At 43.2% G+C, this 12,791-nt stretch overlaps 1 protein-coding gene across 2 annotated transcripts; it reads left to right on the forward strand.

Moving 5' to 3' along the window:
- Positions 1–6,122: 6,122 nt before the first annotated feature.
- On the forward strand, positions 6,123–7,296 carry LOC115177762 (dynein light chain 4, axonemal). 2 transcript variants are annotated; one of them, XM_029738736.1, is made up of 4 exons: positions 6,123–6,236; positions 6,651–6,734; positions 6,835–6,918; positions 7,083–7,296. In XM_029738736.1, exons 2-4 carry the CDS (start codon positions 6,663–6,665, stop codon positions 7,245–7,247), a joined length of 321 nt encoding a protein of 106 aa, XP_029594596.1. In that variant the 5' UTR covers positions 6,123–6,236; positions 6,651–6,662; the 3' UTR covers positions 7,248–7,296. The 2 variants fall into 2 exon arrangements, with proteins under 2 accessions (XP_029594596.1, XP_029594595.1); XM_029738735.1 differs by having other exon boundaries at positions 6,124–6,240.
- The last annotated feature ends 5,495 nt before the right edge of the window (positions 7,297–12,791 follow it).

Raw genomic sequence — 12,791 nt, forward strand, 5'->3', positions numbered from 1 at the left:
TGGGTGTTTGGATTTCTTTTTCTACTGCGCATTTTGTTGATTTTCTTTGCAGCAATGTTTTTTTTTCTAACACAGTGTATTTTTTCTATGTGTTATGTGCTTTCAAATAAACTCTCCGTTTGACCTATTGCGACTCACAAAACCTCTCACCAAGGTGCAATTGTAACGGCCCAGCACAATGTATTGCCATAGAGATAGCTGTTGCGAGTCACATGGATCATGTAAATTAAGACGTCAATTGATTTCTTTGATTCATAATATCCATCTGGTTGACTTAAAGGGGCAATCTGTTAAGTGATTCGTACATCCATTGTGGCAGGGTGTCCGCTTTGTTGTTGTTTGAACTGCAGATTCGCCCTTTACAGTGATTTGTGACCTGTCTCAATGTTTTTTTTTATGTAAAGCTGATGGAATGGAATGTATATCTGTATGCATGAGAAAAGCTTTTTCAAAAGTAGAGGTCAGAGGTCAGATTTCTAAATAGTCCTGTTTCCAAGACAGCAACAACACAAAAACGTACAACAATATTAACTATTGAATGGTGCGCTTCACCCCACAAAGCCCAAAATGAATACGCACCTCAAAGAATGTGCATTTAGCTCTTTCTTACCTTCACAGAATTGCTTAATAAGTGTGTAAAGAAGGGACATTTGGACACTGATGTTGAGTTGAGGGGTGTAGTGAAGAAAATGTCCCTGGATTATTGGGTGTCCTTCCCCCCCACTTCACCATTGACATATGGTTGTAAAGTGCCTGTCTGGGTATTACACGCCCAATGCAAATGTCAAATGTATTTTATTTTCTTTCTTTCTCTCTCTCTCTCTCTCTCTCTCTCTCTCTCTCTCTCTGTCTCTCTCTCTCTCTCTCTCTCTCTCTCTCTCTCTCTCTCTCCTCTCTTCTCTCTCTCTCTCTCTTCTCTCTCTCTCTCTTTCTCTCTCTCTCTCTCTTCTCTCTCTCTCTCTCTCTCTTTCTCTCTCTCTCTCTCTCTCTCTCTCTCTCTTCTCTCTCTCTCTCTCTCTCTCTCTCTCTCTCTCTCTCTCTCTCTCTCTCTCTCTCTCTCTCTCTCTCTCCTGCTATTGGTTATGATGTTATTGTAACCAGCTGTGATGTCAGTAAGTGTTGTGCTTGTTCGTCTTGTGCACCTCCATGGATCTTCTATGATATTGTGACAATATGTGGATGAATAAAATAAAATGGTTATGATGCCGTAAGGAGGTACGTTATGGCTTACTGTGTGTGTATGGTCAAATCGTGTGTGTGTGTGTTTGTGTGTATGTGTGTGTGTGTGTCGTGACTGGTCCTCTACCCACACAGAAGGAACTATGGAGTTGAACTGTGCTGCTCTCTGATCTAGTATCATCTCTCCCACACTAACTGTTATGTATCTGTCTCTCTCCCTTAAAGGGATACTGTTACGTATCTGTCTTTCTCTCTTAAAGGGATACTTTATGTATCTGTCTCTCTCTCAAAGGGATACTCTATGTATCTGTCTCGCTCTCTTAAAGGGATACTGTTATGTATCTGTCTCTCTCTCTTAAAGGGATACTTTATGTATCTGTCTCTCTTAAAGGGATACTTTATGTCTCTGTCTTTCTCTCTCTAAAAAGGGATACTTTATGTATCTGTTTCTCTTTCTTAAAGGGATACTGTATGTATCTGTCTCTCTTTCTTAAAGGGATACTTTATGTATCGTTCTCTCTCTCTCTTAAGGGATACTTTATGTAGCTGTCTCTTTCACTTAAAGGGATACTTTATGTAGCTGTCTCTTTCACTTAAAGGGATCATTTCAGGGATACTTCCCCAGAGTCAGATGAACTTGTGGATGCCATTTGTATGTCTCCGTGTCCAGTATGAAGCAAGTTAGAGGTGGTTTCATATGCCAATGCTAACTAGCATTAGCACAATGAATGGAAGTCTATGGGTATATACTAGCATGCTAGCAGACGCCAGTTAGCAATTGCGCTAGCTCTAGTTAGCAACATCCTTCAAATTGTTTGTTATTCTGTCTACCCACTTCAACACTATAGTCTTGCCTCTACTTTACAATCTTTGTTAGGTCCCCCTCTCTCTGTCTCTATCTATTTCCCAGGGAAGCACACACACACACACACACATACACACACACACACACTCACACATGCATGTACCTGTGCACGCAGGCACGCACACACACGTACTCACGCAGTCACGCGTACACACACATACACGTCAGCTTGGGATATTAGCATCACATGTAGTCATAGCCCCACTCCCTCTCCTCTCCTCCTGAATAATACATGAGCTTTAATTATCTCTGTCACTCAGCTCTAGTCCCTGCTGTCTCTCTCTTCCTCTGCATCCCTCCGCCTCTCTCTTTCTATCTTTCCCTCCATCCCCTTTCATCCCCCTCTTTGTCTAATCTTCTCTAGCCCTCCGTCCCTCTCCCTCTTTACCTCTCTATCCCTTTGTATATCTCTTTCTCTCTATGTACCCCCTCCCTCTCTCTCTTTTCTCCCACCTGTATCTTTCACTATCCCTCCATATTTCACTCCCTGCATCCTCTCCTGCTCTCTGATATTTCACTCCCTGCATCCTCTCCTGCTCTCTGATATTTCACTCCCTGCATCCTCTCCTGCTCTCTGATATTTCACTCCCTGCATCCTCTCCTGCTCTCTGATATTTCACTCCCTGCATCCTCTCCTGCTCTCTGATATTTCACTCCCTGCATCCTCTCCTGCTCTCTGATATTTCACTCCCTGCATCCTCTCCTGCTCTCTGATATTTCACTCCCTGCATCCTCTCCTGCTCTCTGATATTTCACTCCCTGCATCCTCTCCTGCTCTCTGATATTTCACTCCCTGCATCCTCTCCTGCTCTCTGATATTTCACTCCCTGCATCCTCTCCTGCTCTCTGATATTTCACTCCCTGCATCCTCTCCTGCTCTCTGATATTTCACTCCCTGCATCCTCTCCTGCTCTCTGATATTTCACTCCCTGCATCCTCTCCTGCTCTCTGATATTTCACTCCCTGCATCCTCTCCTGCTCTCTGATATTTCACTCCCTGCATCCTATTCCTGCTCTCTGATATTTCACTCCCTGCATCCTCTCCTGCTCTCTGATATTTCACTCCCTGCATCCTCTCCTGCTCTCTGATATTTCACTCCCTGCATCCTCTCCTGCTCTCTGATATTTACGTCATCCCCTCTACCCTTTTCCTTCCCTTCTTTCTCATTAGATTCTAATCTACTTTTCTTTTTAGTTTCTCATCCTCCTCTTTTTGATCTTTTAGTCACTATTCATCCATTCTGACCTCCTGGACATGACCCATTATTTCTCATGTTGTGTCACCCCCACACCCCATCCTGGACATGACCCATTATTTCTCATGTTGCGTCACCCCCACACCCCATCCTGGACATGACCCATTATTTCTCATGTTGCGTCACCCCCACACCCCATCCTGGACATGACCCATTATTTGTCATGTTGCGTCACCCCCACACCCCATCCTGGACATGACCCATTATTTGTCATGTTGCGTCACCCCCACACCCCATCCTGGACATGACCCATTATTTGTCATGTTGCGTCACCCCCACACCCCATCCTGGACATGACCCATTATTTGTCATGTTGCGTCACCCCCACACCCCATCCTGGACATGACCCATTATTTCTCATGTTGCGTCACCCCCACACCCCATCCTGGACATGACCCATTATTTGTCATGTTGCGTCACCCCCACACCCCATCCTGGACATGACCCATTATTTCTCATGTTGCGTCACCCCCACACCCCATCCTGGACATGACCCATTATTTCTCATGTTGCGTCACCCCCACAAACCCCCTCTTTCTTTATCACGCTCTCTCACCACCAGTCAGTCAGTCAGTCAGTCAGTCAGTCAGTCAGTCACAACCGTTGGTTTTTCAGGGTAAAACAAACAACACTTCCGCTATGGTTGTCTGCATCCCAAATTACATCCTATGTCCTACTTTTGACCAGAGTCCTATTTGCCTGGGTCAGAAGTGGTGCACCATCAAGGGAATAGGGTGCTATTTGGGAAGCAGACGTTGTTATGTGAGTCAGCTTCTCTCTCTCTCTGCCAGAGATGATGAATGTCTGTGGCTAAGTGCCAAATGGCACCCTTTTCCCTGCATAGTGTACTACCTTTGACCAGTGGCTCATATGGCTTTTGACCAGGGCCCATAGTGCACTAGATAGGGAATAGGGTGCCATTTGAGACTGTGTTAGGTTCTCCACTGTGATGTCCTTGCCCACCTTTCTTTTTCTCCTCTGATCTCTCTCTCTGCCTCTCCTCCTCTTCCCTGTTGGTCCAGCTGGTGGATCTGCTGTCGCTATTTACACTTTCCCATCTGTCAGACACTTCTCCTGCTCGCCCTTGTTTTATCTCTCCCTCTATCATTCTTCTCCCTCCTTATTTGTTCATTTCTATATCTTGTTTCCTCTCTCTTTCTAGTAGGGTAGAGTAGAGTCTTTATGATCACCAGTTCATTTAGCAGCATGTGGTAAAAACTCAATAAATACATGACAATACATGTACACCACAACAGTATATACAGCAACATGGAAACATCACACAATACTACTAGGATACAGATGATTGACAAAGCTTATAGCTCCCCCCCCCTCTCTCTCTCTCCCTCTAGTGGATGAGAATAAGGCTAGTCCATCTAATCTTCTCTCATTAATGAGTTTAGTTGGGGATTACGACATGACTCACCTCCCTACACTCTGAGTTTTTGCACACACACACACACACACACACACACACACACACACACACACACACACACACACACACACACACACACACACACACACACACACACACACACACACACACACACAACCACACATGCACACACGAAAACACACACACACACACACACACACTTCAATATAATTCCTTGACTTCTGAAGTGGGACTCCAACTCCAACTAATGTCATAACCTCAGGTGGTTCATTCAGGCTGATCAAAGCCCAGTGAACCCATGATGTCATGATGCCAACCCCCATAGAAATATAACTAATACCTGCTCTAGTAATTCTATTTCTATGGTAAATCTATTATCTAATGTGACCCTAATCTAAAAAACATTAATTTAATTAATGATTCATTGTCTCTCACAGCATACATACTCATCACACACACACACACACACACACACACACACACAGAGAGAGAGAGAGAGAGAAAGAGATTACTCCTCCCTTTTGTCATCAGCTCAATGTGATCTGTTGTTTTTGTCCATCTCTCCAGGAATTGATAATCCGCAATAATCCACAACTAGAATCATTATTATCTCCTGGACAATATGTACTCAGTATATTCCCAAGAAACTGAACTCATATACCTTTTGATAAAACATTGTAATGAGACAATAAATAAAATTGGTCTAGAGACACTATTGTTACATCACAAATGGCACCCTATTCCCTATACAGTGCACTACTTTTGACCAGGGCCCATTGAATACTTAATGTTGGCAGGTAGCCTAGTGGTTAGAGTGTTGGGCCAGCAACCAAAAGGTTGGTGGATCAAGGCCCTGAGCTGACAAGGTAAAAATCTGTTTTTCTGCCCCTGAACAAGGCAGTTAACCCACTGTCATTGTAAATAAGAATTTGTTCTTAACTGACTTGCCTAGTTAAATAAAGGTTAAATAAATTTAAAAATGGAATGCTAGGGCCTACAATAGACCTAGTCTATTTGATTATTGTTTGCAACTGTGCATAAATCCACATTTATTTCTCTTTTTTTTTCATGCAGGATATTTGGGTTAAAACCTCCACCTGGGGTTTCACACAAACAGATGTGGCTGCAATCACAACTTAATTGGCCTATGGGTCATGCAGACAGACCAGACAGGATACCGTAGGGAGGAGAGAGAAACAAGACATATAAAGTTGGCATAAGGACACTGAAATAAAATTGTCAATGTAGCTAGCTAAGAAAATGTATTGCTTCCAAATGACACGTCCTTTTAAAAACAAAGCCACATGATTTCTATCAATCTGTTTGTGTTGAGCAGAGCACTGACAAACCCATCACCGTCTTGCCAGGGGTTTGGAGCGATTGATTGACAGGCTTCTAAACCACTGAAGAAGACGCTCAGCTAAGTAGGCGGGTTTTTAATTTTCCTGTTGAAGGGATCCGTTTGTTGCTATGGTTGAAAATGTCTCCTTAACAACCGGACTAAAAGTGGAGTGAACTTCGGTTGTATTACCAAACAGTACGTAAGTACAAAATACAGTACCTTTCTAAAACGTATCTATACAATATAATCACATAAATTACAACGGGCAAGTAAGAATTCAAGTTATTTTGGAAGTGAAAACAACAGCATATAGTCGGCTATTGCTAGCTAGCCAAATTGCTAACGTTAGCCTGCTAGGTACCCATCAAAACAAAGCTACCGGTACATAAAAAAAAAACATGTTAAGCCAAACTTTGGCAAGCAACATAGCTACGCATTTAACTTTAGCTGGCACACGTTCTCATCCATGCACTGGGTAGGTTGACCTAACGTACCAATAGTTAATCAGTAACGTTAGCTAGCTAAGTTAGCTTGCTACAAAGTTGCTGATTCGTTTAGCTAGCTATTAACAAGCTAGTTAAGCCTTAACCAATGTCTCTGTATTTTCAGCTGTGGGGTGGAATGGCAGAGACAGTAGAGAGCAAGAAAGAAGAGGCAGACTACAAAAGACTGCACAGCTTTCCTCTTATCAGGGTGAGGTGTGTGTGTGTGTGTGTGTGTGTGTGTGTGTGTGTGTGTGTGTGTGTGTGTGTGTGTGTGAGTGAGCGTGATAATGACATGTTTCCCTCCGCAGCACACAGACATGCCAGAGGAGATGAGAGTGGAGACCATGGAGCTCTGTGTCACAGCCTGCGAGAAGTTCGCCACCAACAACGAGGTGTGTGTGTAAAATGCAGAGCTATGACACCTGGAAAGTTTGTTTGGATATGACTAGCAGCGTGACATCAGTACCTATGGTGAGTTACTGTACTTGACAAATATCTCTCCGTCTCTCTCTCCCTTTTCACTCCCCCCACCTCCCACTCCATCCCCCTCTCTCAGAGTGCAGCGAAGATGATCAAGGAGTCGATGGATAAGAAGTTTGGCAGCTCGTGGCACGTGGTGATCGGTGAGGGCTTCGGCTTCGAGGTGACACACGAGGTCAAGAACCTGCTCTACATGTTCTTTGGAGGAAGCCTGGCCGTGTGTGTCTGGAAGTGCTCCTAGCATCAACAACCACACTAGATCTATATATCTGTGTGTCTATCTACACTAATATATATATATATATATAAAAGTATAGTGGATTCGGCTATTTCAGCCACACCCGCTGACAGGTGTATAAAATTGAGCACACAGCCATGCAATCTCTATAGACAAACATTGGCAGTAGAATGGCCTTACTGAAGAGCTCAGTGACATTCAACGTGGCACCGTCATAGGATGCCACCTTTCCAACAAGTCAGTTCATCAAATCTCTGCCCTGCTAGAGCTGGCCCGGTCAACTGTAAGTGCTGTTATTGTGAAGTGGAAACGTCTAGGAGCAACAATGGCTCAGCCGTGAAGTGGTAGGCCACACAAGCTCACAGAATGGGACCGCTGATGCGTGTAGAGTGTAAAAAACATCTGTCCTCGGCTGCAACACTCACTACTATCTATCTGTCCATGGATCATCTCTCTCTCTGTCGGTTAGCTTTCTCTTTCTTATTCTCTCCCGTCTGAATTGATTTGCCGTATTCTGTCCAATTTGACTTGTTCCTAAAGTGCTGTGTGTGAATTCACTTCGACACAAATGAAATGCAGCCAGGGTCTCCAATACCCGTGTGTGTGTGTGTGTGTGTGTGTGTGTGTGTGTGTGTGTGTGTGTGTGTGTGTGTGTGTGTGTGTGTGTGTGTGTGTGTGTGTGTGTGGGGGGACTTTCTTCTCATTCACTCCATTCAATATGATTTTGTATTTTATAATTGTAAGTATGTGTAAATACTTTGATGCCGATTAGATTTTAAAAATATTTTTCAGTTTTTTATAATGCTATGTCTGATTGTTAGTTGAAGAGGACAGAAACAACAGACCAGCCCAATACAGATACAGTACATACAACTGTTGTTGACAAACAATTTGTTAGTATTTGTAGCTGACAGGTTGATCCTGGCAATGTGATTGATTTTCTGTTTGAAATGAACTGATTGTGAAATAAAACCTGAATTGTACTGAGAAACATACTCACTACGAGTGTTACTGTCTAGTTTTCTGTGAGGTAGAGCCTCTCTTTCACATCTCTTTCTCTATCATTCCTCTCTTTTTTTATCTTCTTTAAATGGTACATAGAGAGGGGGTAACCAATTTTGGGAAGGGGAGACAGAGACTTGATGATTTGTTTTGTGGAAGACATGTTCTTGGGATTACAGAATGTCCTAACACTCATTGGTTACTAGAGACCTGGTTGGTTGCTATAGGGACATGGTTACATGGGGATAGAATATGGTTGCTATAGGGACATGGTTACATGGGGATAGAATATGGTTGCTATAGGGACATGGTTACATTGGGATAGAATATGGTTGCTATAGGCAGCAGCTTGAGAAAGGACTTTGACTTTTTTTGCCCTCAGAGCAGCCTCAATTCGTCAGGGCATGGACTCTACAAGGTGTTGACAGCATTCCACAGGGATGCTGGCCCATGTTGACTCCAATACTTTTCATAGTTGTGTCAAGTTGGCTGGATGTCCTTTGGGTGCTGGACCTTTCTTGATACACACAAGAAACTGTTGAGTGTGAAAAACCCAGCAGCGTTGCAGTTCTTGACACAAACCAGTGCGCCTGTCACTTACTACCATACCCTGTTCAAAGGCACTTAAATGTCTTGTCCATTCACCCTCTGAATGGCACACATACACAGTCCATGTCTCAATGCTTAAAAATCCTTCTTTAACCTGTCTCCTCACCTTCATCTACACTGATTTAAGTGAATTTAACAAGTGACATCAATAAGGGATCATAGCTTTCACCTGGATTTCCCTGGTCATGTTATGGAAAGAGCAGGTGTTCATAATGTTTTGTCCACTCAGTGTATATAGGGGATAGAAGTCATTTTCTTTATGGGAGGATATCAGGGAGACATATTTGACAAAATAATTTATCTGAAAAGAGACTATAGGGGAGGTGAGAATGCAAGATTTTGACAGGAGGGGAAAGTAACACAATTTTGACGAAGGAAAATACAAGGATTTTGACAGAAAGAAAGCAGGATTAGTGAAAAGAGGGAAAAGAACGAGGGAGATTTTGGCAGAGGGGAAAGCGAGAGAGGGACAGATTTTGTTGTTGACAGATTATTACATGAGTAGTGTGTGTTGCAATCTGGACAGAAGCAGCTGCTTACCCAAAGACTGACCTCTGATCAGGTCACCTTGTCCTCTGACAACACACACAATGTCTCTCGTTAGACTCTGTGTCGTCTCTCTCCGTCTCTCTCTTTCACACACACAGGAACCTACTGATGTAACAATAGCTATAATAACCAACATGTTTTGAGACTTCCCAGTAAACATTTAGCCACCCTCAGGTACCCTGTTTGATCCTCATGTATTATTCAGGTCCGATGCCCTTTATCTCCTCCCCTGTGTGTGTATGTGTGTGTCTTTATATATCTCATCCCCTGTGTCTCTCTGCTCTGCTGAAATATTAATAAAGAACCAAAGAGTCACACTGAGACTGCCCTACAACCTCTCTACAATACATTACAGAACAGCCTACATACTGATAACCAAAGAGTCACACTGAGACTGCCCTACAACCTCTCTACAATACATTACAGAACAGCCTGCATACTGATAACCAAAGAGTCACACTGAGACTGTCCTACAACCTCTCTACAATATATTAAAGTACAGCCTGCACATTGATAGACATTGTCATAGTAATACCACATATAATTCCAAAAGTGTAGTCTAGAATTAAGCTGTTATTTACTGTTGCAGGTAAATAAGTTGTGAAGAGCTGCACAGTTATGGATCTCAGGACAATTATTGCTGATTGAACTATCCAAAAAAACAATCTATACAAATAAAATGAATTCAATGAATGCACCATTACTGGTTAATACCATATTACCACAGAAATGAATCTATGATATCCGTATGGTTTATAGTTGACATGGCTAAATAGTCTATACTACACTCTGATATATTGGTATATCTGTACTAAGATCTCTATAAGCTGTCCGGTATGGACAAAAATCCTAAATCCATTTCCTGGATTGATACGGTAATGATAAATACAGCGGTAAGTTTCTAACATGAATGTTCACCACAGTGTTTTTTTATTACCCTTTAAACTACTATTACAGGTCTGATTGTCCCATTAACAATCAGCCATTAGCAAACTTATTTAACTTTAAACTTCACATTTCTCTAGTATAGGCTACTATTATCATAAAGAACGATATCAGCAAACTGCCTACAATAAGAGGTCGGTATGGTTGCTGTCGATCATTTCCTGTTTATCTTCCCAGCTCTAGTATATGGCTGATACAGCTAAATAGTCTATACTAGATATCGATATACTGCTCTATCTATACCAGGATATCTATATAATCTATGGTTGATATAGCTAAATAGTCTATACTAGATAATGATATACTGCTCTATCTATACTAGTATCTCTATATAATCTATGGTTGACACAGCTAAATAGTCTATACTAGATAATGATATACTGCTATATCTCTGTTTGGTTGTAGGCTTCAACTGTCTGTGACAAGAGGTTCATTTTTACTTCATACTGCCATGTTAGAAACCGTTGCTGCTGTATCTTAGCAACCTCTCCACTGGACAGAGCGGTAGATGCTGGACTGGCCATGACCGGGTGTGTGTGTGTGTGTGTGTGTGTGTGTGTGTGTGGTGTGTGTGTGTGTGTGTGTGTGTGTGTGTGTGTGTGTGTGTGTGTGTGTGTGTGTATGTGTGTGTGTGTGTGTGTGTGTGTGTGTGTGTGTGTGTGTGTGTGTGTGTGTGTGTGTGTGTGTGTGTGTGTGTGTGTTTCTTGTTAGAGAAATCTCACAGAATTCAGTAACTCCATACAAAACAGGGAAAGAAAAAGAGAGAGTCGGCTCTTAGAATGTGAACGAACGTCAGAAGTAATGTAAGGAATATAAATAAAGGGTCGAGAGAGAGAGAGAGAGAGAGGGGGGAGAATGAGAGAAGAGAGAGAGAGAGAGAGAGAGAGAGAGAGAGGAGAGAGAGGGGGGAGAATGAGAGAAGAGAGAGAGAGAGAGAGAGAGAGAGAGATAGAGAGAGAGAGAGAGAGGAGAGAGAGGAGGGAGATGAGAGAGAGAGAGAGAGAGAGAGAGAGAGAGAGGGGGAGGAGAGGAGGAGAGAGAGGGGAGAGAAGAGAGAAGAGAGAGGGAGAGAGAGGGGAGAATGAGAGAGAGAGAGAGAGAGAGAGAGATAGAGAGGAGAGAGAGGGGGAGAAGAGAGAAGAGAGAGAGAGAGAGAGAGAGAGAGAGAGAGATAGAGAGGAGAGAGAGGGGGGAGAATGAGAGAAGAGAGAGAGAGAGAGAGATAGAGAGAGAGGAGAGAGAGGGGGGAGAAGAGAAAGAGAGAGAGAGAGAAGAGAGAGAGGAGAGAGAGAGGAGAGAGGGGGAGAGAGAATGAGAGAAGAGGAGAGAGAGAGAGAGAGAGAGAGAGAGAGAGAGAGGGAGAGAGGGAGAGAGAGAGAAGAGAGAGAATGAGAGGAGAGAGAGAGGGGAGAGAGAGAGAAAATGAGAGGAGAGAATGAGAGGGGAGAGGGTGAGATAGAGAGAATGAGAGGAGAGAGAGAGAGAGAGAGGGAGGGAGAGAGAGAGAGCGAGAGGGGGTGTGTGTAAAGAGAAAGCAAGGGAGGATTTTTTTTCATCCTGTCCGTGCCAGTAGGCCTCTATTGAGGGAAGGAGAAAGGAGAGAGGAGAAAGAGAGGTGGTAAAATGATACCTACTTCACTCATTCGTTTCAGTGACCTTCTATAGAAGGGGGATGTGGTCATGCCTGGGAGAGTCTGTGCTTTGTCCTGAGTTGACCGTTGTCTATTACTGAAAACCAAATGGCACCCTATTCCCTACAGAAAGAGGTAGATGTATTGGGGGGATGTCGGTAAAGAAAGAGGTAGTTGTATTGGGGGGATTCGGTAAAGAAAGAGGTAGTTGTATTGGGGGGTATCTAGGTAGTTGTATTGGGGTTGTATCTAGGTAAAGAAAGAGGTAGTTGTATCGGATGGTATCTAGGTAGTTGTATCGGATGGTATCTAGGTAGTTGTATTGGAGGGTATCTAGGTAGTTGTATTGGAGGGTATCTAGGTAGTTGTATCGGATGGTATCTAGGTAGTTGTGATGGAGGGTATCTAGGTAGTTGTATTGGAGGGTATCTAGGTAGTTGTATTGGAGGGTATCTAGGTAGTTGTATTGGAGGTATCTATGCCAGAATACAGGGCTGCTCTGACTTTCGAATGGTCCAGTCTCTAGAGGCTTCTTTCTATCTCTCGCTCCACGCTGTTTCTGAGACTCTTTCCTTCCCTTGTTCCTCTAACTTTCTCTCTCATTATCCCACATTCGCCCCCTCAACCTCTCCTCCTCATCCTCCTCCTTTCTCTCTCTCCAATCCTCCCTCATCCTTTCACCTATATTTATCCAGTTTTTCTCCTCTTCCTCCTACTCTCTCTCTCTTCCTTCTTTCTCCTCCTTTACATATTTTTGTCTCTCAGTCTTTCTCCAACTCTTTCTCTCCCTCAGGACGATGAGGTGGTATAA

Source organism: Salmo trutta, chromosome 38 (assembly GCF_901001165.1).
Source record: "Salmo trutta chromosome 38, fSalTru1.1, whole genome shotgun sequence".
Lineage (NCBI taxonomy): Eukaryota > Metazoa > Chordata > Actinopteri > Salmoniformes > Salmonidae > Salmo > Salmo trutta.